Source organism: Schistocerca gregaria, chromosome 2 (genome assembly GCF_023897955.1).
Source record: "Schistocerca gregaria isolate iqSchGreg1 chromosome 2, iqSchGreg1.2, whole genome shotgun sequence".
Classification (NCBI taxonomy): Eukaryota; Metazoa; Arthropoda; class Insecta; order Orthoptera; family Acrididae; genus Schistocerca; species Schistocerca gregaria.
Genome location: NC_064921.1, coordinates 1,021,963,128 through 1,021,990,176, shown reverse-complemented (window position 1 = coordinate 1,021,990,176; position 27,049 = coordinate 1,021,963,128). Strand labels below are relative to the sequence as shown.

The 27,049-nt window shown below is 42.8% G+C and overlaps 2 protein-coding genes across 3 annotated transcripts in view; both read right to left on the bottom strand.

Annotated features, from left to right (window-relative positions):
- LOC126335524 (meiosis 1 arrest protein-like) overlaps positions 1-27,049 on the bottom strand; it is a 241,279-nt gene that overhangs the window by 62,164 nt on the left and 152,066 nt on the right. The window lies entirely within an intron of this gene.
- LOC126335526 (uncharacterized) lies at positions 933-25,603 on the bottom strand. The gene is made up of 3 exons (XM_049998886.1): positions 25,520-25,603; positions 14,306-14,516; positions 933-1,120 (listed from the first exon to the last, which is right to left on the bottom strand). The coding sequence occupies exons 1-3, from the start codon at positions 25,574-25,576 to the stop codon at positions 1,083-1,085; spliced, it is 306 nt and encodes a 101-aa protein (XP_049854843.1). The 5' UTR covers positions 25,577-25,603; the 3' UTR covers positions 933-1,082.

Here is a 27,049-nt window from a genome sequence, read left to right as displayed (position 1 = left end):
GGAGTTTCCACCCTGTTTATTATTTCCTTACCAAGTGTTACAATTATCAGTGGTGTAGAACCACAGATATTCAGAAACAAATATGTTGTGACTTAAATTGAAGGTGAGACCATTCACAGAAAACCAAACAATGACATTTTTAAGAAGTTTGTTTACCATTTCTTCTGTTTCTGTACAAATGTTTCAAGGATTGATTACAGTACTAGTGTCATCTGCAAGAAGAACTAATGTTGTATACTAGACAGAATATCATTTACATTTATGAGGAACAGTAGTGGACCTCAGATTGAACCTTGGGGTACCCCATACATGATTTCTCTTGACTCATAATCATGTCCCTGAACTATATTGCTTGAATTACTAAGTACAACTTTCTGCATTCTTTTGGTTAGATATGACACTGGCTATACCATCAGTCCCATAAAACATCAATTTATATGGTAGACCACAGAAAATACCAACCATTGCTATCTTATTATTTAATGCTTGTAAAATCTGATGAGTGAATGTGTAAACGGCATTCTCAGTACAGCAACCCTTCTAAAACTCAAACTGTTATTTGCTATTGTGAGATATTATTCTAGAACACACCCATCCTCACCTTCTCAAAAATGTTGGAGAATGATGTCAGCAGTGAAACAGGTTGGTACTTATTGACAGCTTTCTTATCACATTCCATAAGGGGGGATTAATGGAAAATGTCAACATTTATTTAAAAAATCATTACAGCAATAGTTATTAATTTACAAATCTGAAATTTTGCATGTGTATAGCAAAAGAGCTGGGTTTTAAGAGAAAATATAATAAAATATGAACGATTAATATTTTGCAAGAAATTGGAATTTTTATTTTTTTATTGTATTGTTTTATAAAAAGCCATAACTCAAATTCTAATTGTGCAATTAATCTGAAAATTTTATTGTAGTGTCCTGAGAAGGTTATGAGACCACTGAACTACAGTTATTAATTTATGGTAAAAATTGTGTCATTAAAAAAGTTTTTAATTTTTCTCATCCAAAATTAACTTTTTTTCTACATACAATCATCTAAAAATCAGAATGTAATTGCTGGATCTCATATTTTTAAGTTTCAGAAGGCAGCATCATGTTGCAAACAGTTCCTGAAAATTTCATAGCATTAGTGCATATACTTTTTGAGAAAATGCTTCTAATAATGCAAGAAATGCAAAACAGAGAAAATGAGGTTCAAAGATTTTCTTCTCATACTTTTACATGTAATATGCTTACCTCAATTTTAAAATCCTCCACACTGATACTCTTCATCCTCCAGGTTTCTCTTCTCTCCTCTTCGAATCTGCCTGGCCTGTATTTGTAGGCAACACAGATCTCAGCTTTTTTGGCCCTGCTGTCATTGATAGTGTAAAATGCTTTTGTTGTACACACACCAGGATCTATACCAACTCTCTTCAGCACTTCAATTCTGCCAGTATTTCCTTTATTGTAACATAAAATTGCATAATAGACGCATATTTAGAGTACTTCAAGTTCACAGAATGTCCTTTTTGAGCATCTAATCCCAATTAAATTATCGAGGCTTTTATTTGCTTTTTGTGTCTTTCTGTGAAGACACTTACTCAATAAACCAGAGTTTGCAAGAAACCTGAATGTGGGCTTAATTGCATCCATAACAGATTCTGGTAATGAGTGTTTATGTCAATACATCTCATTTCTGTTGTTGAACTTACACCAATCATCTTTCGGACACAGATTGTGCATTGTTGGTTGGTCAGTGGATAGTTTGTGGAAAAAAATTGCCAACACTGCACGCCTAATTGCCTCTAAATTAAGCGTGTTTTTCCTGATAGCTCTCCCATAAAATAACTGAAGAGGATCAATTTCTTTCAGAGTAAGCCTGCCTATTCCTTCTAGTGGTTTTCCAACCAGAAGTACTTCACCTTTTTTTTCTTTCAGTAAGTGACGAGCCTCTTTTGGATGTAGCCAACTTTTGTGTGATCCCTTTTCATCCAGGTCCTATCTACAGACACATTCAGGTCAGTAACATTTGTAGGAGATTCATGGTCTTGAATATCTACCCCAGGATCTATTTCTTTTTGGTTTATTTTCAGCAATTCCTCCAATTCTTTCTTTGTAGAAACTTTGGCAGTATCGCATACAGTATCAGACATTTATTTATTTATTTTTTCAAACCTTGCACAAGGTGGAGGCATGTTCATGAAACCACACAAAAAATAACCTCCTTCCCTGTCCTGTCCAAGGCATCTCAAAGAATATGCTAACTTAAAATTGCTTTCATATTGTGTATTATGTTTTATTCATCTCATGATGAACATTTGAAATCCATTTAGTTTGCATACAGGAGACATGTCCAAAATTTATAATACAGTTACAATGATTTTTACATTAATAAATAATAGCACTACAATAAATAATAACACTACAAGGATATTTCTTGGAAGATGTAACGCAGTACATCCAGCTCAAATTTCCAGCTTGACCTGCTTGAATTCATCCACTGAGGTTCATAGGTACCATACCAGTGTGTTTTTATGGAGGACAAAAATGAAAATTCATGGCCACACGAATTACAAATTAATTGAAAATCACAAGCTATTCCCACTCTCTTTTCTTCAATGACTATCATGCATACCATATTTTTACAGCTAATGCATGAACATGAAAACTTTATAGCCTGGCAGATAAGTCTGAATCCAGTGGAATTCATATAAACATCATTCACGCACCTGTACAATTCTCCTGTCCCAAGTTTCAATGCTGAAGCTGAGGGCCTATGTTCTTCATTTCGAGCTGCTTCCTCCTTTTTGTTAGTAAACCAACTTCTATGAAACCTCCATTCCCTACACAGTTTTTCCACCACCCATTACGCATAAATCTTGACTTCCACGTAAAGGTTTGTGAATTCAACCTTCCACCTACTAATATGTGTTAGTATTGTCAAAATGTAAGTAAATCACGTGCAAGGAATTTTTCAGGCAAAGATATAGATGTCAGCCAAACATATCGAAAGATAATAGTCTTCATACTGACAAAAATTCCACTGAAGCAAGCAGTTTCCCAAATGTCGGATAAGGTGGGAGTGGCCGCCAGTGCAGAGTTAAGCAGTTTCACAATTTAAAAGTATTTCTAAAGCTGCTATCATGACAAAACTCACACACAACATAGATTAAACTGTGTAGATCAAGAAAGTAATATTTTTGAAAAATCGATTTTTTGGACGAAAATACATTACATCCCCCCTTAAAGAGGGGTTTAACAATAACAAATTTCAGTCTCAGTTTTGCAAAGTGTTAATTCATTTGGCATTCGGAACTTTATCCAGAAAGCCCTTCACTGTTGTACACTACCACACTTCTTATGTCACTATTTGCTCATCACAGTGATTCGAAAATCAGGAATATCTAAAATTTGTAGAGCACAGTGTCTCACACTGGATATCTGGATCTGTTCTTGCATGATTCCAGCTAGTAAAACATATTCTTCTTGCCAATTAGCATAGTCAAGTATCTGTAATGCAGTAGGCATTGATTGGCAACTCTGTTGTCATAACAGTGATTTCCAGGTGTGGGACTGATTAATCCTGCTAAATTCACTTGACTTTTTCTTATCATCTTGAAGAAATATTCTGAATAATTCCCATTTAAGATATCACACTGAGTTAATAATGTAAATGTTCTTGATTCCATAAAGATCTTTTTGTGTGTAAGGTACGCCTACTCTCATCTTTCAATTGAGTGCTGTCTATCTCAGTTATGATCATGACAATGAGAGGATGTTCACTGCAGTAATGCCTTGTCCACATAATTGTAAAGTTACTTCCTTTCTAAAACAATAGCTGCTTTCAAAATAAGTTCCAGTTTTTCTGCAAAACCTGTGTCTTACCACTTTGTATCACTATTGTTTCAGTTGAGCTGCTAACTGTCACAGGTTAAGTGACAAATCTTAACATTTCATGCCATATGTCTCCTGCCAACCTCGCAGGAGTAGCTGTAGTCATCTGCATCATGAATACCATGTTACATCATCAACAAAACAAGACTAAGTCTCATGAGATTCACAACAACTGTCAGTGACACGAGTCTGTATGTTGTTAATCATTTTGCTCTCAAACAAGAGGGGATAAATTACAGAAGCAATGAACAGGCTAGTTAGTATGCATTGCCAACGATATATCTGTGGCTGAAAAACATTTGAAAGTGCACAACTGTACATCTGCCTGTTTTGTTTCTGCCTCAGTAGCCATGAAATCAATTTTTCCGCATCCATAAACTGATTTGCACAGAGGCCACGAAAGTCATGGGATACCTCCTAATATTGTGTCAGACTTCCTTTTTCCCAGCGTAATGCACAGCAATGTGACATGGCATGTACTTAACATATCATTGGAAGTCCCCTGTGGAAAAATTGAGTCTTGGTGCCTCAGTAGCTGTCCATAATTGCAAAACTGTTGCTGGTGCAGGATGTTGCGCATGAATTGGCCTCTTGATTATTTCCAATTGTATTCATGTCAGCCATTTGGATGGCCACATCATTTGCTTGAACTGTCCAGAATGTTTTTCAAACCAGTCGAGAACATTTGTGGTCTGGTGACATGACATCATTTTTTGGAAACATGAAGTCCATGAATGGCTGCAGATGGTCTTCTGGTGGCTGAACATAACCACTCACAGTCAATGATTGGTTCAGTTTGGTCAGAGACGTCAATTCAGCCCACACCATTATGGAGTCACCATCAGCTTGTACAGTGCTTCATTGAGAACTTGGGTTCATGGCTTCATGGGGCCTGCACCACACTCGAACCTTACCATCAACTCTTAACAACAGAAATTGGGACTCATTTGGTCAGGCCACAGTTTTCCAGTTGTCTAGGGTCCAAACAATATGGTCATAAGCCCAGGAGATGTGCTGGAGATGATGATGCGCTATTTGCAAAGGTCCTTGCATTGGTCATCTACTGCCATATAACATTAATACCAAATTTTGGCACACTGAACAAATGGATATGTTTGTTGTATGTCCCACAGTGATTGGTTGGTCGGTTTGGGGAAGGAGACCAGACAGCATGGTCATCGGTCTCATCGCATTAGGAAAGGATGGGGAAGGAAGTCGGCCGTGCCCTTTCAGAGGAACCATCCCGCCATTTGCCTGGAGTGATTGAGGGAAATAACGGAAAACCTAAATCAGGATGGCCGCACGCGGGATTGTACCGTCGTCCTCCCACAGTGATTTCTGTGGTTATTTCATGCAGTGTTGTTTGCCTGTTAGGACAAACAACTCTATGAAAATGCTGCTGCTCTTGGTCTTGATGTGAATGCCATCAATCACTGTGTTGTCCATGGTGAGAGGGTGAGAGGTAATGCCTGAAGTTTGATATTCTCAGTACGCACTTGACACAGTGAATCTTGGAATATTGACTTCCCTAATGATTTCCAAAGTGGAATATCTCATGCATCTAGCTCCAACTTTCATTCCATGTTCCAAGTCTGTTAATTTCGATCATGTGGCTATCATCACATCGGAAACCTTTTCACATGAATTACCTGAGAATAAATGAGGCTTTCACAAGTGCGCTACCCTTTTATATCTTGGGTATGTGACACTACCACCAACTGTATATGTGCATTTCACTACCTCATGACTTTTGTTACCTCAGTGTATTACTGTGTGAGATCAATATATTAGTCTATTAGCCATAATATCTCCGTGCTGTGGTAGTGTTCCTTACATTCCAGTTGTGTATGAACTATATTGGACATAGATATAGTCCATTTGAGGTCAACAGTCCATAGTACCTTACTGTTTATTGCCATTTTGTACAACGTTGTTTTGTACACAGTATGACTTTTCACTGCAAGCTAAACAGAATAAGTGTGCAAGTCATTTGTATTTTTCTAGGTTCAATCTACTGTTAGTTTTAGGTTGTTCCTTAGATTACTGTCTGGCAAAGCAACTCTACTAAACGCTGGCTGGAGCAGACTGTGGATAGCAGTGAAGACATTGTCAGCTGACCATGGAGCTCTTCATATTGCTAGTGCACTTGAGACTTGTCAGTACTGCTTGAGACTTGGCACTTCAATATTATTCACTAACATATAGGACTGCTGCTGAGTGAGACTGCTAAATTCTCATCTACTTTCTTTCATACTGATGAAGACATCTTAATAGTCATAGCGTTTATATGAGATAAAGATCATTAATTTAATTTTTTGACCTTAGGATGGTAATTCCATACTTAAATTACAACTGGTTTTGTATTTCATGTTGTGAACTGCCTGTATTAACTACTATAATAGCGTCCGTCCCGATAGCTGAGTGGTCAGAGTGACAGATTGACATTCTACGGGCCCGAGTTCGATTTCCGGCTGGGTTGGGGATTTTCTCCACTCAGGGACTGGGTGTTGTGTTGTCTTCATCAATCATCATTTCATCCTCATCCACCGTGCAAGTCGCCCAATGTGGTGTCGAATGTTATAAGACCTGAACCAAGGCGGCCGGACCTGTCCCGTAAGGGGCCTCCAGGCAAATGATGCCAAATGATGTGGTTGGCAGGAGATCCAACACCTTGGTACTAAAGGAGGCCGAAATGCACACGTTTTAGCTCACGCAGGCTGGTGTGAGATCTGGAACATGGCATGGGAATTAGAATTGAGAAAAACGGACATAGCTGGTGGAATACTTAACTTTAATCCATTAATGACGAACGTCGCTCTTGACAGTACATGATTTACAATATCAATAGAAACTGATCATGGCGCCTTGCTAGGTCGTAGCAAATAATGTAGCTGAAAGCTATGCTAACTATCATCTCGGCAAATGAGAGAGTAGAAGTCAGTGAACCATCGCTAGCAAAGTCGGCTGTACAACTGGGGCGAGTGTTAGGAAGTCTCTCTAGACCTGCCGTGGGGCGGCGCTCGGTCTGCAATCACTGATAGTGGTGACACGCGGGTCTGACGTATACTACCGGACAGCGGCCGATTTGAAGGCTACCACCTAGCAAGTGTGGTGTCTGGCGGCGACACCACATTCCTCCCCCACAAATCGGCATACGGTTGTGGCATAAGGCTTCCGCCCGCCGTGGGGAGGACCCCATGTTGACATATGCGATGAGGTGGGGAGCCTAACAACAGGCGAGGCTGTGCCACCCGCACCCTGCCATTTGGACCGCGGGGAGCTAGGAAACGCCTGAAAACCCACTGCAGGGTGCATGCCAACATGCAGTGTATGCGGCCATAAGGAGACAGGAGGGGCCAAAGGGTCGACTTCCATCGGGCCGGGGCACCCGACGGGCGAATACGACATATGGTCCAGAGCGGGCAAGAGTTCCATTTTGGAGGACAACTGCTCACGGGAAGCGATCGGCAGCGCATGACCCAAGGAGGCGCCCGGCGGATGCAGCGACGCGTCCACTGCGGGCGTCACCGGCAGGAGAACAGGCAGCGGCGGTGGTGGCAGCGTGTCGCCATGGGACAAAATGGAAGGCAGTGTCGGTAACACCTGGGGCTGAGGCGAGCCAGTAGATGGGTCCCTGGGGCACTGACCGGATGGCACCGTCGCTGAAAGCAGACAGCGAGCGGTAGATCCCGTCCGACGACAGAGGCAGCTGATTGAGATGCCGACGCACCTCACCAGAGGCCCCCAAAACAAGATACATAGTGCTGCCGAGGCAGCGAAGAATGTGCCCTTTGTGCCAATGCCGTATACCTCGATAGTGGTGATAGTAGACAATGTTGCCTGGAGCAAAAACAGGTGTCTGCCGCTGCACAGGAACCTGATGCGGCGGATGTAGCAAAGACATCAAGGTTCGATGATGAGGCATCCCTTGATGCCTCAAAACATGTCCTACCAACCGGTCCCTTCTTTTTGTCAAGTTGTGCCACAAAACTCCTCTTCTCTCAAATTCTATTCAATACCTATGATCTACCCATATAATCTTCAGCATTCTTCTGTAGCACCACATTTCGAAAGCTTCTATTCTCTTCTTGTCCAAACTAGTTATCGTCCATGTTTCACTTCCATACATAGCTACACTCCATACAAATACTTTCAGAAACGACTTCCTGACATTTAAATCTATACTCGATGTTAACAAATTTCTATTCTTCAGAAACGCTTTCCTTGCCATTGCCAGTCTACATTTTATATTCTCTCTACTTCGACCACCATCTGTTATTTTGCTCCCCAAATAGCAAAACTCCTTTACTACTTTAAGTGTCTCATTTCATAATCTAATTCCCTCGGCATCACCCGACTTAATCTGACTACATTCCATTATCCTCGTTTTGCTTTAGTTGATGTTCATCTTATACCCTCCTTTCAAGACACTGTCCATTCCGTTCAACTGCTCTTCCAAGTCCTTTGCTGTCTTGACAGAATTACAATGTCATCAGTGAACCTCAAAGTTTTTATTTCCTTTACATGGGTTTTTATACCTACTCCAAACTTCTCTTTTGTTTCCTTTACTGCTTGCTCAATATACAGATTGAATAACATCGGGGAGAGACTACAACCCTGTCTCACTCCCTTCCCAACCATTGCTTCCCTTTCATGTCCCTCGACTCTTATAACTGCCATCCGGTTTCTGTACAAATTGTAAATAGCCTTACGCTCCCTGTATTTTACCCCTGCCACCTTTAGAATTAGAATTCCAGTCAACATTGTCAAAATCTTTCTCCAAGTCTACAAATGCTAGAAACATAGGTTTGCCTTTTCTTAATCTTTCTTCTAAGATAAGTCGTAAGGTTAGTATTGCCTCACGTGTTCCAACATTTCTGCGGAATCCAAACTGATCTTCCCCAAGGTCCGCTTCTACCAGTTTTTCCATTCGTCTGTAGAGAATTCGCGTTAGTATTTTGCAGCTGTGACTTATTAAACTGATAATTCGGTAATTTTCACATCTGTCAACGCCTGCTTTCTTTGGGATTGGAATTATTATATTCTTCTTGAAGTCTGAGGGTATTTCGCCTGTCAAATACATCTTGTTCACCAGATGGAAGAGTTTTTTCACGACTGGCTCTCCCAAGGCCGTCAGTAGTTCTAATGGAATGTTGTCTACTCCGGGGGCCTTGTTTCGACTCAGATCTTTCAGTGCTCTGTCAAACTCTTCCTGCAGTATCGTATCTCCCATTTCATCTTCATCTGCATCCTCTTCCATTTCCAGTACATCGCCCTTGTATAAACCTTCTATATACTCATTCCACCTTTCCGCCTTCCCTTCTTTGCTTAGAACTGGGTTTCCATCTGAGCTCTTGATATTCATACAAGTGGCTCTCTTTTCTCGAAAGGTCTGTTTAATTTTCCTGTAGGCAGTATCTATCTTACCCCTAGTGAGTTAAGCCTCCACATCCTTACATTCGTTCTCTAGCCATCCCTGCTTAGCCACTTTGCACTTCCTGTCGATCTCATTTTTGAGACGTTTGTATTCCTTTTTGCCCGCTTTATTTACTACATTTTTAAATTTTCTCCTTTCATCAATTAAATTCAATATTTCTTCTGTTACCCACGGATTTCTATTAGCCCTGGTCTTTTTACCTACTTTATCTTCTGCTGTCTTCACTACTTCATCCCTCAGAGCTAACCATTCTTCTTCTACGGTATTTCTTTCCTCCATTCCTGTCAATTGTTCCCTTATGCTCTCCCTGAAACTCTCTACAACATCTGGTTCTTTCAGTTTATCCAGGTCCCATCTCCTTAATTTCCCACATTCTTGCAGTTTCTTCAGTTTTAATCTACAGGTCATAACCAATAGATTGTGGTCAGAGTCCACATCTGCTCCTGGAAATGTCTTACAACTTAAAACCTGGTTCCTATATCTCTGTCTTACCATTATATAATCTATCTGATACCTTTTAGTATCTCCAGGGTTCTTCCACGTATACAACCTTCTTTCATGATTCTTAAACCAAGTGTTACCTATGATTAAGTTGTGCTCTGTGCAAAATTCTACTAGGCGGCTTCCTCTTTCATTTCTTAGCCCCAATCCATATTCACCTACTATGTTTCCTTCTCTTCCTTTTCCTACACTCGAATTCCAGTCACCCATTACTATTAAATTTTCGTCTCCCGTCACTATCTGAATAATTTCTTTTATTTCATCGTACATTTCTTCAATTTCTTCGTCATCTGCAGAGCTAGTTGGCATATAAACTTGTACTACTGTAGTAGGCGTGGGCTTCGTATCTATCTTGGCCACAATAATGCGTTCACTATGCTGTTTGTAGTAGCTTACAGGCACCACTATTTTTTTATTCATTATTAAGCCTACTCCTGCATTACCCCTATTCGATTTTGTATTTATAACCCTGTATTCACCTGACCAAAAGTCTTGTTCCTCTTGCCACCGAACTTCACTAATTCCCACTATATCTAACTTTAACCTATCCATTTCCCCTTTTTAAATTTTCTAACCTACCTGCCCTATTAAGGGATCTGACATTCCACGCTCCGATCCGTAGAACGCCAGTTTTCTTTCTCCTGATAACGACGTCCTCTTGAATAGTCCCCGCCCGGAGATCCGAATGGGGGACTATTTTACCTCCGGAATATTTTACCCAAGACGACGACATCATCATTTAATCATACAGTAAAGCTGCATGCCCTCGGGAAAAATTACGGCTGTAGTTTCCCCTTGCTTTCAGCCATTCGCAGTACCAGCACAGCAAGGCCGTTTTGGTTAATGTTACAAGGCCAGATCAGTCAATCAACCAGACTGTTGCCCCTGCAGCTACTGAAAAGGCTGCTGCCCCTCTTCAGGAACCACACGTTTGTCTGGCCTCTCAACAGATACCCCTCCGTTGTGGTTGCACCTACGGTACGGCCATCTGTACCGCTGAGGCACGCAAGCCTCCCCACCAACGGCAAGGTCGATGGTTCATGGGGAGAGCGATACGAGGACAAAAAGAGCAATAACGCGTCCTCCCGAGAATGCGACTCTTTCAACTTCAACATCTGTGACTTGAAAGTTCTGACCAATCGTTCATTGAACCTGCACAAATTCTGCAGACATGAATTGTGGGCTATTGTCGGAAAAAATAGTCTGTGGAAGACCTTCAATGCAAAAGATAGCAGATAATGCTTGGATGGTGGCAGATGACGTCATGGAAGACATCCGGACAACAAAAGGAAAATTACTGAATGAATCTTCCACAACCAACCAGTGAGCATTACAGAAGGGACCAGCAAAGTCGATGTGTAAGCGTTGCCAAGGGGAAGTGGCTTTTAGTCATGGAAAGAATTTCTGCGGTGGTGCTGATTGTTGTTCGGCACACACCTTGCAAGAAGAGCACATATTCGTAATCGCGGCATCGATTCTGAACCAAGTACAGTGCTGACGAGCAAGTTGTTTCGTTCTCACTATACCCCAGTGTCCTTGGTGGACAAGCAGTAAGACAGAGGACTGTAACGAACGCGGGACGACGACCCTGGACTGATCATTATCAGAACGCAACAGCAAAACACCACGTCGTGCAAAAAGTCTCTCCTTGTGAACAAAAAATTGGTGAACCAACGGGTCACCAATCCGTAACTTTGACAAGGGCCATTGCGTAGCCACAAAACGCAGAACGGGAGCAAGGACAAGTCCGGCACCTGTGGCTGTAGGTACATGGAAAACGATTCGACCACGTCATCGGTTTCCGCATCAATGAACATGCAAGCAAGTTCGGAGGAATCGAATGCCCTATTCTCAGCAACAGGCAAGCGGGACAACGCATCGGCGTTTCCATGCTTAGCAGTGGATCGATACAAGATGTCGTGGCGCTACTGCGAGAGGAAAGTAGACCAGCGAATGAATTTCTGCGCTGTATGTGGAGGTACAGGCTTGGTCGGATGAAGAAGTGATATCAAAGGTTTGTGGTCTGTGATTATGGTAAAGTGACGACCATACAAGAAATCATGAAACTTTGTAACACCAAATACGAGAGCCAATGCTTCTTTCCTGATCCGCGAATAATTTCTTTGAGCTGACTAGAGCACTTTGGACGCAAAGGCAATAGGGCGATTGTGCGATCCATCTTTGTGCGAAAGCACAGCACCGATCCCGAAATCCGATGCATCCACCATCAACAAGAGGGGCCTCTGGGGATCGAATGGTGTAAGGCAAGTATTGGAAAGCAACGCCGATTTCAACTGGCGAAAGGCGCGTTCGCATTCCGTCGTCCAGACGAACCGAACAACCTTACGGCGTAAGCGATGAAGCGGAGCTGAAATGGGAGAGGCATGCGACACATAGCGATGGTAATAATTTATTTTTCCCAGCACAATCTGTAGCTGCTTCAAATTCTGTGGCAACGGCAAGTCTTGTATGGCATGGAGGTGCGTTGGACTTGGATGGATGCCTTGGGCATTGAGTACATGTTCCAAGTATGGCAAGTCCCGAGCAAAAAACACACATTTGTCCTTCTGCAAGCGAAGCCCATTTTGTCGCAAGACCTGAAATAATGTTCTGAGATTGGACAAATGTTCTTCCGTCTTTCCGGAGATCACAATATCGTCCATATAATTTGCTGCAGTAGGAACCGTTGCACAAACAGTTTGTGCATATTGCTGAAACAACGCAGGGGCGGATGCACACCCAAATGGCAGTCGTTTGAATTGATACAACCCAAGATGCGTGTTAACCACCAAAACATGCTGGGATTCTTCGTCCACCGGTATTTGCAAGTATGCATCTGCTAGGTCCAACTTCGAAAAATATTTACCCGGGCACAGTTTGTCAAAAAGATCTTCTGGGTGGGGTAAAGGAAATTTGCAATCACTAGTTGTGAATTCACTGTCGCCTTGAAGTCCACACCAAGTCTCAACTTTCCGGAACGTTTTGGCAAAATTACTAAGGGCGATGCCCAGAGAGAAGCCTGTACACGTTCAATTACACCTTGTGATTCCAAATCGTGTAATGTGTTTGCAATCTCATCACGCAATGCGTGGGGAACATTGCGCGCTCTGAAAAATTTCGGTTACGCATTTACTTTCAGTTCCAAATGTGCTTTATAGTTTTTAGCGCAACTGAGGCCCGGTGCAAAAATGTCTGCAAATTCTTCACACAGACGAGAAACACTGTCTGAAGGCACAGTCTGGTTCACTGAGAGGACCTGATTTACTATAGACAAGTTAAACAACTGAAATAAATCGAAATCAAACAAGTTCACTGCAGAAGAAGAACGAAGCAATTAAAATGACACAAGTTTTGTTTGTCCTTTGTATGTTGCAAGAAGGCTGCACTGTCCAAACACAGGGATCTCTTGACATGAATAGGTGGTTAACCGAACATATGCGGCACGCAACGGAGGTGTGCCCAGCAGTTTGTAAGTGTCTTGATTGATCAGGGAAACTGCAGCTCCTGTATTGAGCTGGAATGGTATCACTTTGCCGTTAATGTCCAAGTCTACAAAAAGTTTATTGTCCTGCTGATGACAAGAGCGACTGTCTCGTGCAACGTGAACTGGCACTGGTACATAATCACTTGCGACTTGACGGGAGTTCCGGCGATGTCGACGCACACTATTCATGGGATGAACACAGTCACATGGAATGAGCTACATGAATTTCCATGGGCGAAGTTTCGCAAGCCTGAGTATCCTTGGTTCGATTCAGATTCCGGTGCGAAGCAAAGGGCCTGAAACGGTTTTGAGTTTCTGATCTGAGCTTTTTCTGGCAAACACTCAGAACATGTCCTTTTTTATTACAATAAAAGCTTGGCGTGACGGGCAATTCGAATGTTTAGTAGCACACCACGGGCATGATTTGATCACTGCAATTGATTGCCTGCGCGGCACACGTGGCTGAGAGCCTGGCAGCAGCGGTGCGGCCGGGCGCGAGGGCTGTTTACTGCTCCGTGCAGCTCGCCTGGCAGGCTGGTTAACCTGACACACTGCTGGCAAAGTTTCAAATGATTCCTGGGCAAAGTCCAGTGTGTCCTGCCGATCCAATTATTCCATCACTTGTTGAAGGGAGGGATTTACTAGTTTCAAAATCTGTTCCCTTATACGAACATCAGAAACGTTTTTTGCAATTCAATTGCACCACATACCATAGTATCTGAATAAGGGAGTCCACATTGACATTCAAAAGCACAATCCCTAGTAAGACCTTGCAAGGTTGCAACCCACTCCCGATTAGTCTGACCTGCTGTACATTTTGTACGAAAGAAGGTATACCGTTTCGCAACTACATTGACTGATTCTTTGAAATATGCATCTAATGCAGACAAATTTTTTCGTAGGACAGAGTTGCCACGTCGCGTCGGGGAAATAATTTGACTATCACACAGTACATAGTCACGCCGACTGACAATAACAGAAAAGGCTGCCGCTCACCTTGAATTCTGTAGGCGGCAAGCTGGAATCCAAATTGGCGTGACCACTCCGTCCAGCTTTCCAGTGCAGCATCAAAAGGGTGAAAAGTGGGTGCAACAGCGTGTTGTGGCAGCGTCAGCGGTGAAGCGGCTGCCGCCGCATCGTTTTGCATCGCACATTGACCCTGGACGAGCTGTCCAAGGGCATCCAGTAAGGCCTGCGTCTGCTGATTCTGTAAGCGATAAAATTCGGACAGTACATCTGGAGATTGTGGCAAAGCTATTACACAGGTAAATCAGGACAATTCAGATAAGAACACTTTTACTCTCGTCGCCAATGTTGTGGTTGGCAGGAGAGCCAACACCTTGGTACTAAAGGAGACCGAAATGCACGCGTTTTAGCTCACGCAGGTTGGCGTGAGATCTGGAACATTGCTGGTGGAATACTTAACTTTAATCCATTAAAGACGAACGTTGCTCTTAACGGTACATGATTTACAATATCAATAGAAACTGATCATGGCGCCTTGCTAGGTCGTAGCAAATAAAGTAGCTTAAGGCTACGCTAACTATCGTCTCGGCAAATGAGAGTGTAGAAGTCAGTGAACCATTGCTAGCAAATTTGGCTGTACAACTGGGGTGAGTGCTAGGAAGTCTTTCTAGACCTGCTGTGTGGCGGCGCTTGGTCTGCAATCACTGATAGTGGCGACACTCGGGTCCGACGAATACTACCGGACCGCGACCGATTTAAAGGCTACCACCTAGCAAGTGTGGTGTCTGGCGGTGACACCACACCAAACGCTCATTTCCATGTACCATAAGAGCAATAACAGAGAGCTAAATGAAGCAGTCTTGTGTCTGCTCCCTGACACCATGTTCATCTGGTTATCTAATGCAAGGCTAGTTGCTGGTTCAGATCTTGTCGGACTGCTGATGAGTATTGCCAGCTTTTTCATTTTTCTCTGGAATTAAATTCAGAAAAAAAGAAGCCTTTGCATTAAGCTAACTGAACATCAGTCTATTTTATTTTTAACTGTCAACATTCTTCTGTAATGTAATAAACTTCATGTATTATTAATTTGTTACTGACACTATTCTTGTTGTTATTTATTCACTGCCAAGAGCTTTATCATCCCGTTTTGGTACCAAAGCACATGACCAGTGACTCTGGGTGGATGGAATGTTGGTTGTTTTGGCATGGAGAATATGTGATGACCGAAAGTATCAGGGGATAAACTGCTAAAAACCAATCACACTTGTGCCTCCCTTCCAAGGATCCATATAAGACGAACATGACAAATATTTAGCTACATAGCTGTCCCTAAGACAACTAATAATTAGCAAAATTTTTGCAAATATTTGGCAACACTGTGATAATGCACTTATTTTCTCATGTGGTCCTGCATTGTCCTTCTACATCCTGGAATTATCTTTCCATTTCAATGACTTACGCTACATATGTCTCGTGTAAGATGAGAAACCGAGACAGAAAATTTATTTTTTTGGACCCCACAAATACTGTACTTCAGATAAGTAACAGCTGTTTATTTCTTTAATGTTGCGTAATGAGGCTCAGCAACTCATATTGCAATGAGAGAGACCTGCTTCCAGCAGCATCTCATTAGCTCTGTAATTCCCCACCTGTCTAGAGGTGCAAGGTTGGAACGAGTTCTCAGTTCTTATCATGATGCAGACTAGTGCTCTCTAGGTTCATATTTGCCAATTTTTAATGCAGCTGCAAAGTTCTAGAAGAAAATCTTTAGCACAATTTGAAGAAAACCTTTACACATTAAGTCTTTTCACAAGCTCGACTCAGTAACCTGTGTTAATGTTCACAGAAGTCTGTTTTGTGAATGCAAGCTTCTTCACTAATCAAACATCTCTGAAGAGCTTCATCTCGAATATCAACCACACAAATTTCAGTTCTGCTCATTACATAGGACCCATATGACAGGGAAATAGTTATTAAGTGAATATAGTTCCTCTGCGCCAAATCTGTGAAATAACACCCATGTAGATATTTGCTGACACTGACATCAGCAACTTCTTCCACTTTGGGTAGCTCCAAAATTGCACAATTTTGTTGGTTTAGATCTAATTAAAGACCTTAAATATCACTTTCGATCTGCATAAAGTTTTCCATGAATCCACACATGGAAGTCAGAATGTGCTGTGTGCTTGTGTTGCTATAGAGCATGCACTGCAAAGTTTCCACACAGTATACCATGTATATTTAATGTAAGAAATGAAATCATGACATTAAAACTTTTCACACTACAATTACTGTCTGCGGCTTGGTGAAAATATATGAATTTCTGGTGACAACGTGGAATGAAGAATCACTTTTAAAGGTGAAAGAAATGAGATGTAAAACATTAGGAATAACATTAAACAACACAGTAATTTAGTTAGATTTGATCACAAACTATAAAATTAAATAGGGCCATACTCATGTCTTGCATATTAATGTAATACAGTACTCATCATATAAAAATGGGTCGTCCGCCTCCATTGCTATCAAGTGTGAAATGCAAATTGTAGACATGTTTTGTGAAGCGTCACTCAACATCAGTAAAGCATTTTATATTCTTCAAAGTGATGAGTGTTAGCTGATGCTTTTGACAAACTGTGAGGAAGCACAGCAGCCACTGCTGTGCACCATCAAGTGGGGGAGAGCTTTGATACATGTGGCGTTCAGAGACAGACAGTCTGCCATGAAATCATTCATAAAAGTGTTATTGGACAAACTGTTATTACTGGTGCGTCAAAAAGTAAAGTACTTTGTAGTTGTGCTACCATTACACTACAGACATCAGCATTCAGATGAAAGACACTATAAAATTTCAGATGAAGTGCTAATCACTGCTAGAACATGGATGAACACATAGCATAATACTTTGAACAGAAGACAAGACTTCCTCAGGATATGCCACAGCCTACAGTGTCGCGAGACGGCGCAGCCGTTATGCAATAGACATGGGCTTATATTCTGCAGTGGCCCGCTGCCAGCCAGGTTTTGCATCAAAGAGTGTACTTTATTTCAAATGAAGGACAGAAATGAGATTGTAAAATAAAGGAGAACACTTATACAGGTAACTGGAGAAACAAAACACATTTATCATGCAACCTCCTGGCAGGTTACAACTGTGTGCCAGTCTGATAGAGCACTACATGCAAAAGGCAAAGGTCCCAAGTTCCAATATCGGTCTGGCACACAGTTTTAATCTGCCAGGAACTTTCATATCAGTGCACACTCCGCTGCAGAGTGAAAATTTCATTCTGGACATTTGTAATGCACTTGACACATACTCCACTACAATGTCATTGCTACACTCACCCAATGCTAGGACAAAACATTCTAGTAACTAAAAACCTGTATATATGATTGAGTTTTGCTATCTGAAGCATGAATTATTATAATATTATATTATATTATTTAAAAATATAATTATCTGAGACATTTAATTTTATAATATTAGAAACTTTAAGGCTTAATTGTGCATCAATCATTTAAAACTGTAGACATTTTCTGTATTGTGTTCTGACTGAACTGTTAGTAATGGAGACTGTTCTATCTGAGAGAAAGATAAAGCATCAGAATGAAACTGAGGAAAAATGGGTCACTGAAATATGATACTTCAAATACAAATTTTGGCAGTGCCTGTGAGTTCACAGAGGAAAGAAAGATCATTAAGAAGGCATTTATAAAAAGAAATATATGTTAATAATCTACATAATGATATGAACAAATGTGTAAGTTATTGTTTGAATAAAATTTCTGCACAGTATTAGTAATAGAATAAAATTTGTTGCTACTTTGTCCCACCAACAGGAACAGACACCACGGTCACTTTGTATCACAACCTTCCTATTCTGTTGCATGCATGCTACAACAGTCCACTCATAATTCTTACGTGCAGTATTTTATTGGTATGAAATGTAATAGAACAGGGCAGCATTTAATGAAAACTACAATCCTGAACATATTGAAGAATATGACATTACCAAGTGAAGCAAGGGCCTGAACTGTAAAGTCACCAGATTACTATGTTGATGCAAATAAAGTCAAATGAAGAGGAACTGAAATCAGTGAAGATGAACTGTGATTAATTTATAAAGATATTTAACTATAAATTAGTAAAAGATAATGTAAACAAAAGCCCAGTTCATCATTCATGGAATTCATGCACAGAAAAATGATAGTAATTACAATGCAGCCAACTGTAAAGAGATGGGATTTATGTTAGGAATTAAAATCACACTGTATTTGTAAATCAATTAACAAAAATAATCATCACATTGTAAATGTTGCACATTTCACACAATTTTTATATGAGAATTGTAATATTCTGACATTCCAGCAGTAACAGACAGATTGCAATGATCTGTAAATGTAAATTTCATATCTATTTTTGTAAAAGCATGGAAACCTTGATTGTAAATTCAAATAAGTTTGATTGAAATAATGCAGAATGTAACTACATTGTTCTCAAAATCTATGCAAGCAGCAACAAAAGCAGCCAAATTGAATGGGTATTGTTTCAGTTTTAAATGTCAGCCCAATGTCATCTTCTAGATACCAAACCCATGTCAGTTTGTGGTGCAATAAACATACTTAAAAAGTATTTTGAGTGTTTCATTTATGAGGTATTTTGAACAGAATGGAAGCCAAGAATGGGTTCCAAAAACATTGATCATATGACACCCAACATGCACTTTTCTCTGATGACATATTGAAAGCTTTGGATCAAGGCAGTGAGGTAGATACAGTATTTCTTGACTTCCAAAAAGCATTTAACTCAGTACCACACCTACACTTATTGTCAAGAGTTCAATTATATTAAATGAAATTTGTGACTGAGTTGAGGACTTTTTGGCAGGGAAGATACAGCAAGTTATCTTGGATGGAGAATCATTGTCAGATATAGATGTAAGTTTGGGTGCACCCCAGAGAAATGTGTAGGGAAGCATGCTGTTCACATTATGACCTTGCAGACAATATTAATAGAAACCTCAGCTGCAGTTATCTATAATGAAGTACTGTCTGAAAGAAGCTGGGTAAATATTTAGTCACATCTGATAAGATTTCAAAGTGGTGCAAAGACTGCCTTATTATTTTAAAAGATCAGAAATGTAAAATTGTGCACTTCACAAAATGAAAAACTGTTGTATCCTATGATTAGAATGTCAGTCAGCCACAGATGGAATCAGCCAACTCATACAAATACCTGGGTGTAACACTTTGTAGGGATATGAAATGGAATGATCATATAGACACAGTTGTGGATAAATCATGTGGTAGGCTTTGATTTGTTGGTAGAATACTGAAGAAGTGTGATCAGTATACAAAGGAGACTGTTTACAAATCACTCATCAGACTCATTCTAGAATATTGCTTAAGTGAATGGGGCCTGTACCAGACAGGACTAAGAGGGGATATTGAATGTATACAGAGAAGGGCAGCACAAAATGGTCACAGGTTTGTTTGACCCATGGGAGACTGTTATAGTGATGTTGAAGAAACTGATCTGGCAGAATTTTGAAGACACACATAAATTGTCCTGGGAAATTCTACTAACAAAGTTTCAAGAACTGGCTTTAAATGGTGACACTAGGAATGTATTACTACCCCCTATGTATCACTCACATAGGGTTTGTGAGGACAGGATTAGAATAATTACAGCACACACAGATGCAATCAATCATTCTTCCTGCACTTCATATGGGAATGGAATGGAAAGAAACTATAGTAACTGGTACAATGGGACATCCCCTCTGTCATGCACTTCAAGGAGGTTTGTAGATTATGGATGTAAATGCAGATGTAGATACATTAAGTTTTGGTTAACATGACAAAAATTTCCTGGAATACACAAAAATGGACTCAGATGTTATTCTAGGCAATGGACTCTTAAGAAACCTGATTTGGGCACCTCAATCAAAGTCATCAGCCACCAACAGTTTAAGTAATTGAAATGCAGCCATGATACCTGGTTACATAATAAGCTAAACAAGAAATATAAGCTTGTTTGTACATTGTGACCTTGTCAAAGTCAGACTGTGTGTCCCATAAAATTCTACTTGGCAAACTAAAGTGTTACAGAATTAATGGTACCCCTCTTGGATGCAGGGAGTCACCTTCATAACAGAAAGCAAAGGGTCTCACTGACAGACTATGTCATCGGGGAGAAAAACCCATTGTAATGGGGAGATGTAACATGTGGAATTTCACAAAGATCTGTACTGTGCCTGCTCTTGTACCTTACTTATATAAATGATCTTCCAATGACTTTAAAGAGAGATTTAAAAATTTTGATTTTTGCTATTAACACAAAAATACTAATCAATGCTCATGATTTACCATTGGCAGATAGAGCTCAAATGGTGGCTGAACAGATCTGCAAGTTGTTCACATCCAACAGTTTAAGTCTTAATATTACAAAGACTCACATTATGTCATCTTAGTCATGAAATAATGATCTTTTAACACCAGAAGTAGACATCAATGATCATACACTAAATGAAACATCCTTGAGTCAGATGAGTCACAGACATGCACAACAAAAAGACTGCAGTACATGTAAGTTTTCAGTGAAAAGGCCTTCTTCTAAATTAGAAAACACATGCACATTCATGCAAGCAAAACTCACGTGCACATGACCGTTGTCTCTGGTCACTGATGCCTCAGTGACAAGAGACATGGTCATATGTGTGTGAGCTGTCCTTGTGTGAATGTTTTTGTTTTCTGCTTTAGTAGAAGGATCAAACAAGGGGAAATCCAGTATGGAATAATGATAATATTATGAAATGGAAAGGTTGCTGCTCACAATATAGCAAAGATGTTGAGTCACAGACATGCAATACAAAAAGACTGCTACACAAAAAAACCAGAAGGCCTTCATTGGAATTAGACAAAACACTCTGGCCATAATCTATTTGTTATAACCTTTAATCACAATAATTGTGTGGATATTCACACTCTCTCTTAGAAACAATAGCTGATCACATGATTACAACTCAGTCTCTCGTATTCGACTGCTGTGCCGTGACATGCGGCCGGCGCCCTTCATAGCTAGGTGGCGCTCCCGTGCTCAGCCGATTTGCGGAGCGCCTCTATCGCCGTTTGTGCGTACTGTCGTGGCGGCACTGTTAAATGTTGTGGCACTATCACAACACTTTTCCCCCCTTGGAAAAAAAAAGCACTCACTTCCTTGGAGACATGGAAAGTGTGGAGACATCCATGGCCTCTTTTGAGGCCCCGAGGAGATCCCGCGCAGGGACACGAGAGTATGGTCGAAAATTTCCAGGACAGAAGCTCGTGCGTGGAACGTGCCTCCTCGATGAGATGATGGGTGAAAACTCCGGAGCAGCATCCATAGGTGTCATTGACCTGGGAGTGTGCTCCAGCGAGATGGGTCCCGGAGAAGGCGACTGGGGCCGGTTCCGGCATACTCGGAAGCGGCAGCGACGGCGGCTGCATCAACATGGACGGTAGATCGGCAGCAGCGACAGGACTGGCGTCTCGGGCTGGTGGAGGTGAAGGATGGGGCGGTGGCACCGGCGTGGCCACCACTCGTGGGCGCATCTGGTCGTAATGGCGAACAACCGTGCTGCCGCTCGTACGGATTTCACAAAGCCGGCGGCCCGAAGAGCCTTGACCACCCCTGGAATCCATTTAGGGTGAGGTCCATACCCTCGTGCCCACACGTCTGCGCCCACCGAGTATTTTCCCCCACTAGGGGACACAGTACAAGGCCTGACAGGGTGAAGCAGGTGCAGTAGAGTGCGCAGTTGGCGGCCATGCAAGAGTTCAGCAGGGCTGCGATCACCCAGAGGCGTGAAGCGATAAGAACTCAGAAATTGCAGCAGGGCGTCATCGGTGGAAAAATCACTAAGGAATTTTTTCATCTGGCATTTGAAAGTGCGGACAAGGCGCTCGACCTCCCCATTCGATTGCGGATGGAAGGGAGGTGCGGTAACATGATGAATCCCTTGTCCAGTACAAAAATCATGGAAGGCCTGCGAAGAGAACTGAGGGCCATTGTCCGTGACGATCGTGGATGGAAGACCTTCTAGCGCAAAGATTTTGGACAAAGCCAGCGTCGTTGCCGCAGTGGTGGGTGACGGACATCTAACAACAAACGGAAACTTCGAGAAGGCGTCAATCAACAGTAGCCAATAAGTACCGAGGAAGGGGCCAGCAAAGTCGGCGTGCACCCGTTCCCATGGCTGAGCTGGATCAGGCCACGGAGAGGGCATTGTACGAGATGCCGCCAGTTGTTGAGCACACTGGCCACACGCAGCAACCATATGGGCGATGTCCGAATCAATACCGGGCCAATAAACGTGCCTGCGGGCCAGGGACTTAGTCCGAGAAATACCCCAATGGCCTTCGTGCAACAGTTTGAGAACATCTTTGCAAAGAGAAACTGGCACCACGACCCGTGGAGATGCGCCATCTGTGGCCAGAAGAACAACACCATCACGAACAGACAGACGAAGGCGCAAGGCATTGTAGTTGTGAAGGGGATCCGATGCCCGGCCCTTTGTCCTGTCCGGCCAACCTCGTTGAACAAAACCGATCACCCGACGCAGGACCGGGTCCCGCGCAGTAGCCGATGCGACCTGCGAACCTGTAAGTGGAAAGCCCTCGACCGCACGACGTTCTTCCTCATCAATGTGGAAACAGAGGAGTTCATCACGATCGAAAACAGGGTTGGGGCCCATCGGCAATCGCGACAATGCATCAGCGTTGGCGTGCTGGGCCGTGGGGCGATAGTGAATCTCATAATGAAAACGAGACAAGTATAAGGTCCAAAGTTGCAGGCGGTGAGCTGCCTTATCCGGAAGTGACGCCGATGGGCTGAACAGAGAGACCAGCGGTTTGTGGTCGGTGATGAGGTGAAACTTAGAACCATACAAAAAAACGGTGAACTTTTTTAGAGCATAAATGATAGCGAGTGCCTCCTTTTCGATTTGAGAGTAATGCCGTTGCGCCTCGTTGAGGGTCTTGGAAGCATAGGCGATGGGTCGTTCCGACCCATCCTCATACCGATGAGCGAGAACAGCCCCTAGGCCATACTGTGACGTGTCAGTCGCCAGAACCAAGTGCTGACCCGGACGGAATGTGGCAAGACAAGGCGCCGACTGCAAATGAGCCTTCAGGTGGACAAAAGCCTGCTCACACCCGTCGGACCAACAGAAGGGGACGTTTTTGCGTAACAGCTGAGCAGAGGATAAGCTACCGCCGCTGCGGATGGAATGAATTTGTGATAATAAGCAATCTTGCCTAGAAACGCCTGAAGTTCTTTGACCGTAGACGGCCGGGGTAGAGCGTTAATGGCTGCAACGAGCTGATGGAGAGGGCGTATACCCTCACGGGACAAGTGGAAACCAAGATACTCAATGGAGGGTTGGAAGAACTGTGACTTGTCCAGATTGCACCTCAACCCAGCCGAATGCAAAACCCAAAACAGTGAACGTAAATTACGAAGGTGCTCCTCAGCGGAGGATCCCGTGACAACAATGTCATCCAGATAGTTTATGCAGCCGGGAACGGAAGCCGTGAGCTGTTCCAAAAACCGCTGAAAAATGGCCGGTGCGCTAGCGACGCCAAATGGTAATCGCTGGTACTGATACAACCCACAAGGAGTGTTGATAACAAGAAATTCCTTGGAAGTAGCGTCCAACGGCAACTGATGGTACGCCTCCGATAAGTCAAGTTTGGAAAAGAACTGGCCCCCAGCGAGCTTGGTAAACAACTCCTCAGGACGGGGAAGAGGATAAGTGTCAATGAGGCTCTGGGCGTTGACGGTGGCTTTAAAGTCACCACACAACCGCAGACTCCCGTTTGGTTTAGAAACCACCACGATCGGCGATGCCCATTCGCTGGAGGTAACCGGAAGGAGAATCCCTAAATCTGTTAACCTGTCTAGAGAATCCCTAAAGCTGTTAACCTGTCTAGCACAGCCTTGACAGGTGCACGCAACGCCACCGGAATAGGGTGTGCCCGGAAAAACTTAGGGCGAGCCGTAGGTATAAGAGTAATGTGGGCTTCAAAATCCTTGGCACAAGCCAGACCAGCAGAGAACACGGACGAAAATTCAGAACACAATCCATCCAGCTGTTGATACGGAATATCCTCAGATATGAGGTGCACATCATCATCAATGGAGAACCCGAACAACAGGAAAGCATCATAACCGAACAGGTTTTCAGTGCTAGCATGATCCACCACATAAAACGTGAGGGGCCGAACAACAGACTTGTAGGCAGTGGAAGCATCAAACTGGCCCATGATAGGAATTTTCTGTTTATTATAAGTCCTCAGATTTCGCGTAACTGGAGACAAAGGAGGGGAGCCCAACGCCAAATACGTGCGAGAATTAATGAGAGTTACTGCAGAGCCAGTGTCCACTTGCATGCGGATGTCTATTCAGAACACGAACAGTAACAAACAACTTATTTGTTTGAGAAAGCACACAGTGAACATCCATGTCCGACGCCTCGTCCTCGTCGACAGGAACTTTATGGGACTGACACACAGAAGCAATGTGGCCGTTTTTCCTACATGAATTACACGTGGCCCAACGTTTTGGACACGCTGCCCTGTCGTGCTGTACGAAACAACGGGGGCAAGAAAGAAGTGCAGAACGAACCGGCTTCTGTAGTTGCTGGTTTCGCTGCGAGCGTTGCGGCCCAACGGGACGTTGTTGACGCGAGTGAACCGCCGCCACATCACCGTTCTCCTGTGAAACAGGCAAATTGCCCGTGTTGAGAGTTGACTGTACAGCGACTACATCACACCATCCGTCGATTTGCGCGCCAGCAGCGTGAGACACTTCAAAGGATTGAGCGATGCTTAGAACTTCCGACAACGACGGGTTTGGCAGTTGGAGGGCACGTTGCCGAACTTCTTAATCAGGAGCAAGCCGTAGAATAGCATCCCTAACCACTGAGTCAGCATAAGACTCGTGATGAGTGTCCGTGACAAACTGACATTTCCTACTCAGACTGTGTAGTTCCGCCGCCCAAGCCCGGTAAGATTGATGGGGCTGTTTACGACACCGGTAGAACACCACGCGGGCGGCAACGACGTGGGCATTTTTTCGATAATAGGCAGATAATAAGTCACACATTTCTTGGAAGGACAGGGAGGCAGGTTCCCGCAGAGGGGCTAACTGAGATAGCAGCTGATAGACTCGAGGGGAAATCCAAGATAGAAATAACGACTTACACATAGGAGCGTCGACAACGCCGAAAGCCAAGAAGTATTGCCGCAAACGCTTCTCATAATCCTCCCAGTCTTCAGCGGCCTCGTTGTAAGGAGGGAATGGAGGCGGAGAAGAGGAAGACAGACGATGAGTAAGCGACGTCGACAACACCTGAATCGCTGCCGTCAGCTGTGTTTGTTGAGCCTGAATAGTAGCCGTCAGCTGTGTTTGTTGTTCAATGAGCGCTTGCATAAGCTGTTCCATGTCTGCCCCGTTACGAACAAGCAAATCCACAACGCAGTGAACATATCCCGACCTCGTCGCCAAAAAGTGTTATAACCTTTAATCACAATAATTGCGTGGATATTCACACTCTCTCTTAGAAACAATAGCTGATCACATGATTACAACTCAGTCTCTCGTATTCGACTGCCATGCCGTGACATGCTGCCGGCGCCGTTCGTAGCTAGGTGGCGCTCCCGCGCTCAGCCGATTTGTGGAGCGCCTCTATCGCCGTTTGTGCGTACTGTCGTGGCGGCACTGTTAAATGTCGTGGCACTATCACAACACCATTGGTTATGAACTGTAGATTAAAACTGAAGAAACTGCAAAAAGGAGGAAATTTAAGGAGATGGGACTGGGATAAACTGAAAGAACCAGAAGTTGTACAGAGTTTCAGGGAGAGCATAAGGGAACAATTGACAGCAGTGGGGGAAAGAAGTACAGTAGAAGAAGAATGGTTAGCTCTGAGGGATGAAGTAGTGAAGGCAGCAGAAGATCAAGTAGGTAAAAAGACGAGGGCTAGTAGAAATCCTTGGGTAACAAAGAAATATTGAATTTAATTGATGAAAGGAGAAAATGTAAAAAATGCAGTAAATGAAGCAGTCAAATAGGATTACAAACGTCTCAAAAATGAGATCGACAGGAAGTGCAAAATGGCTAAGCAGGGATGGCTAGAGGACAAATGTAAGGATGTAGACGCTTATCTCACTAGGGGTAAGATAGATACTGCCTACAGGAAAATTAAAGAGACCTTTGGAGAAAAGAGAACCACTTCTATGAATATAAACTCAGATGGAAACCCAGTTCTAAGCAAAGAAGGGAAAGCTGAAAGGTGGAAGGAGTATATAGAGGGTCTATACAAGGGCGATGTACTTGAGGACATTATTATGGAAATGGAAGAGGATGTAGATGAAGATGAAATGGGAGATACGATACTGCGTGAAGAGTTTGACAGAGCATTGAAAGACCTGAGTCGAAACAAGGGCCCCGGAGTAGACAACATTCCATTGGAACTACTGACAGCCTTGGGAGAGCCAGTCTTGACAAAACTGTACCATACTTCAAGAAGAATAAAATAATTCCAATCCCAAAGAAAGCAGGTGTTGACAGATGTGAAAATTACCGAACAATCAGTTTAATAAGCCACAGCTGCAAAATACTAACTCAAATTCTTTACAGACGAATGGAAAAACTAGTAGAAGCCGACCTCGGGGAGGATCAGTTTGGATTCCGTAGAAATACTGGAACACGTGAGGCAATACTGACCCTAC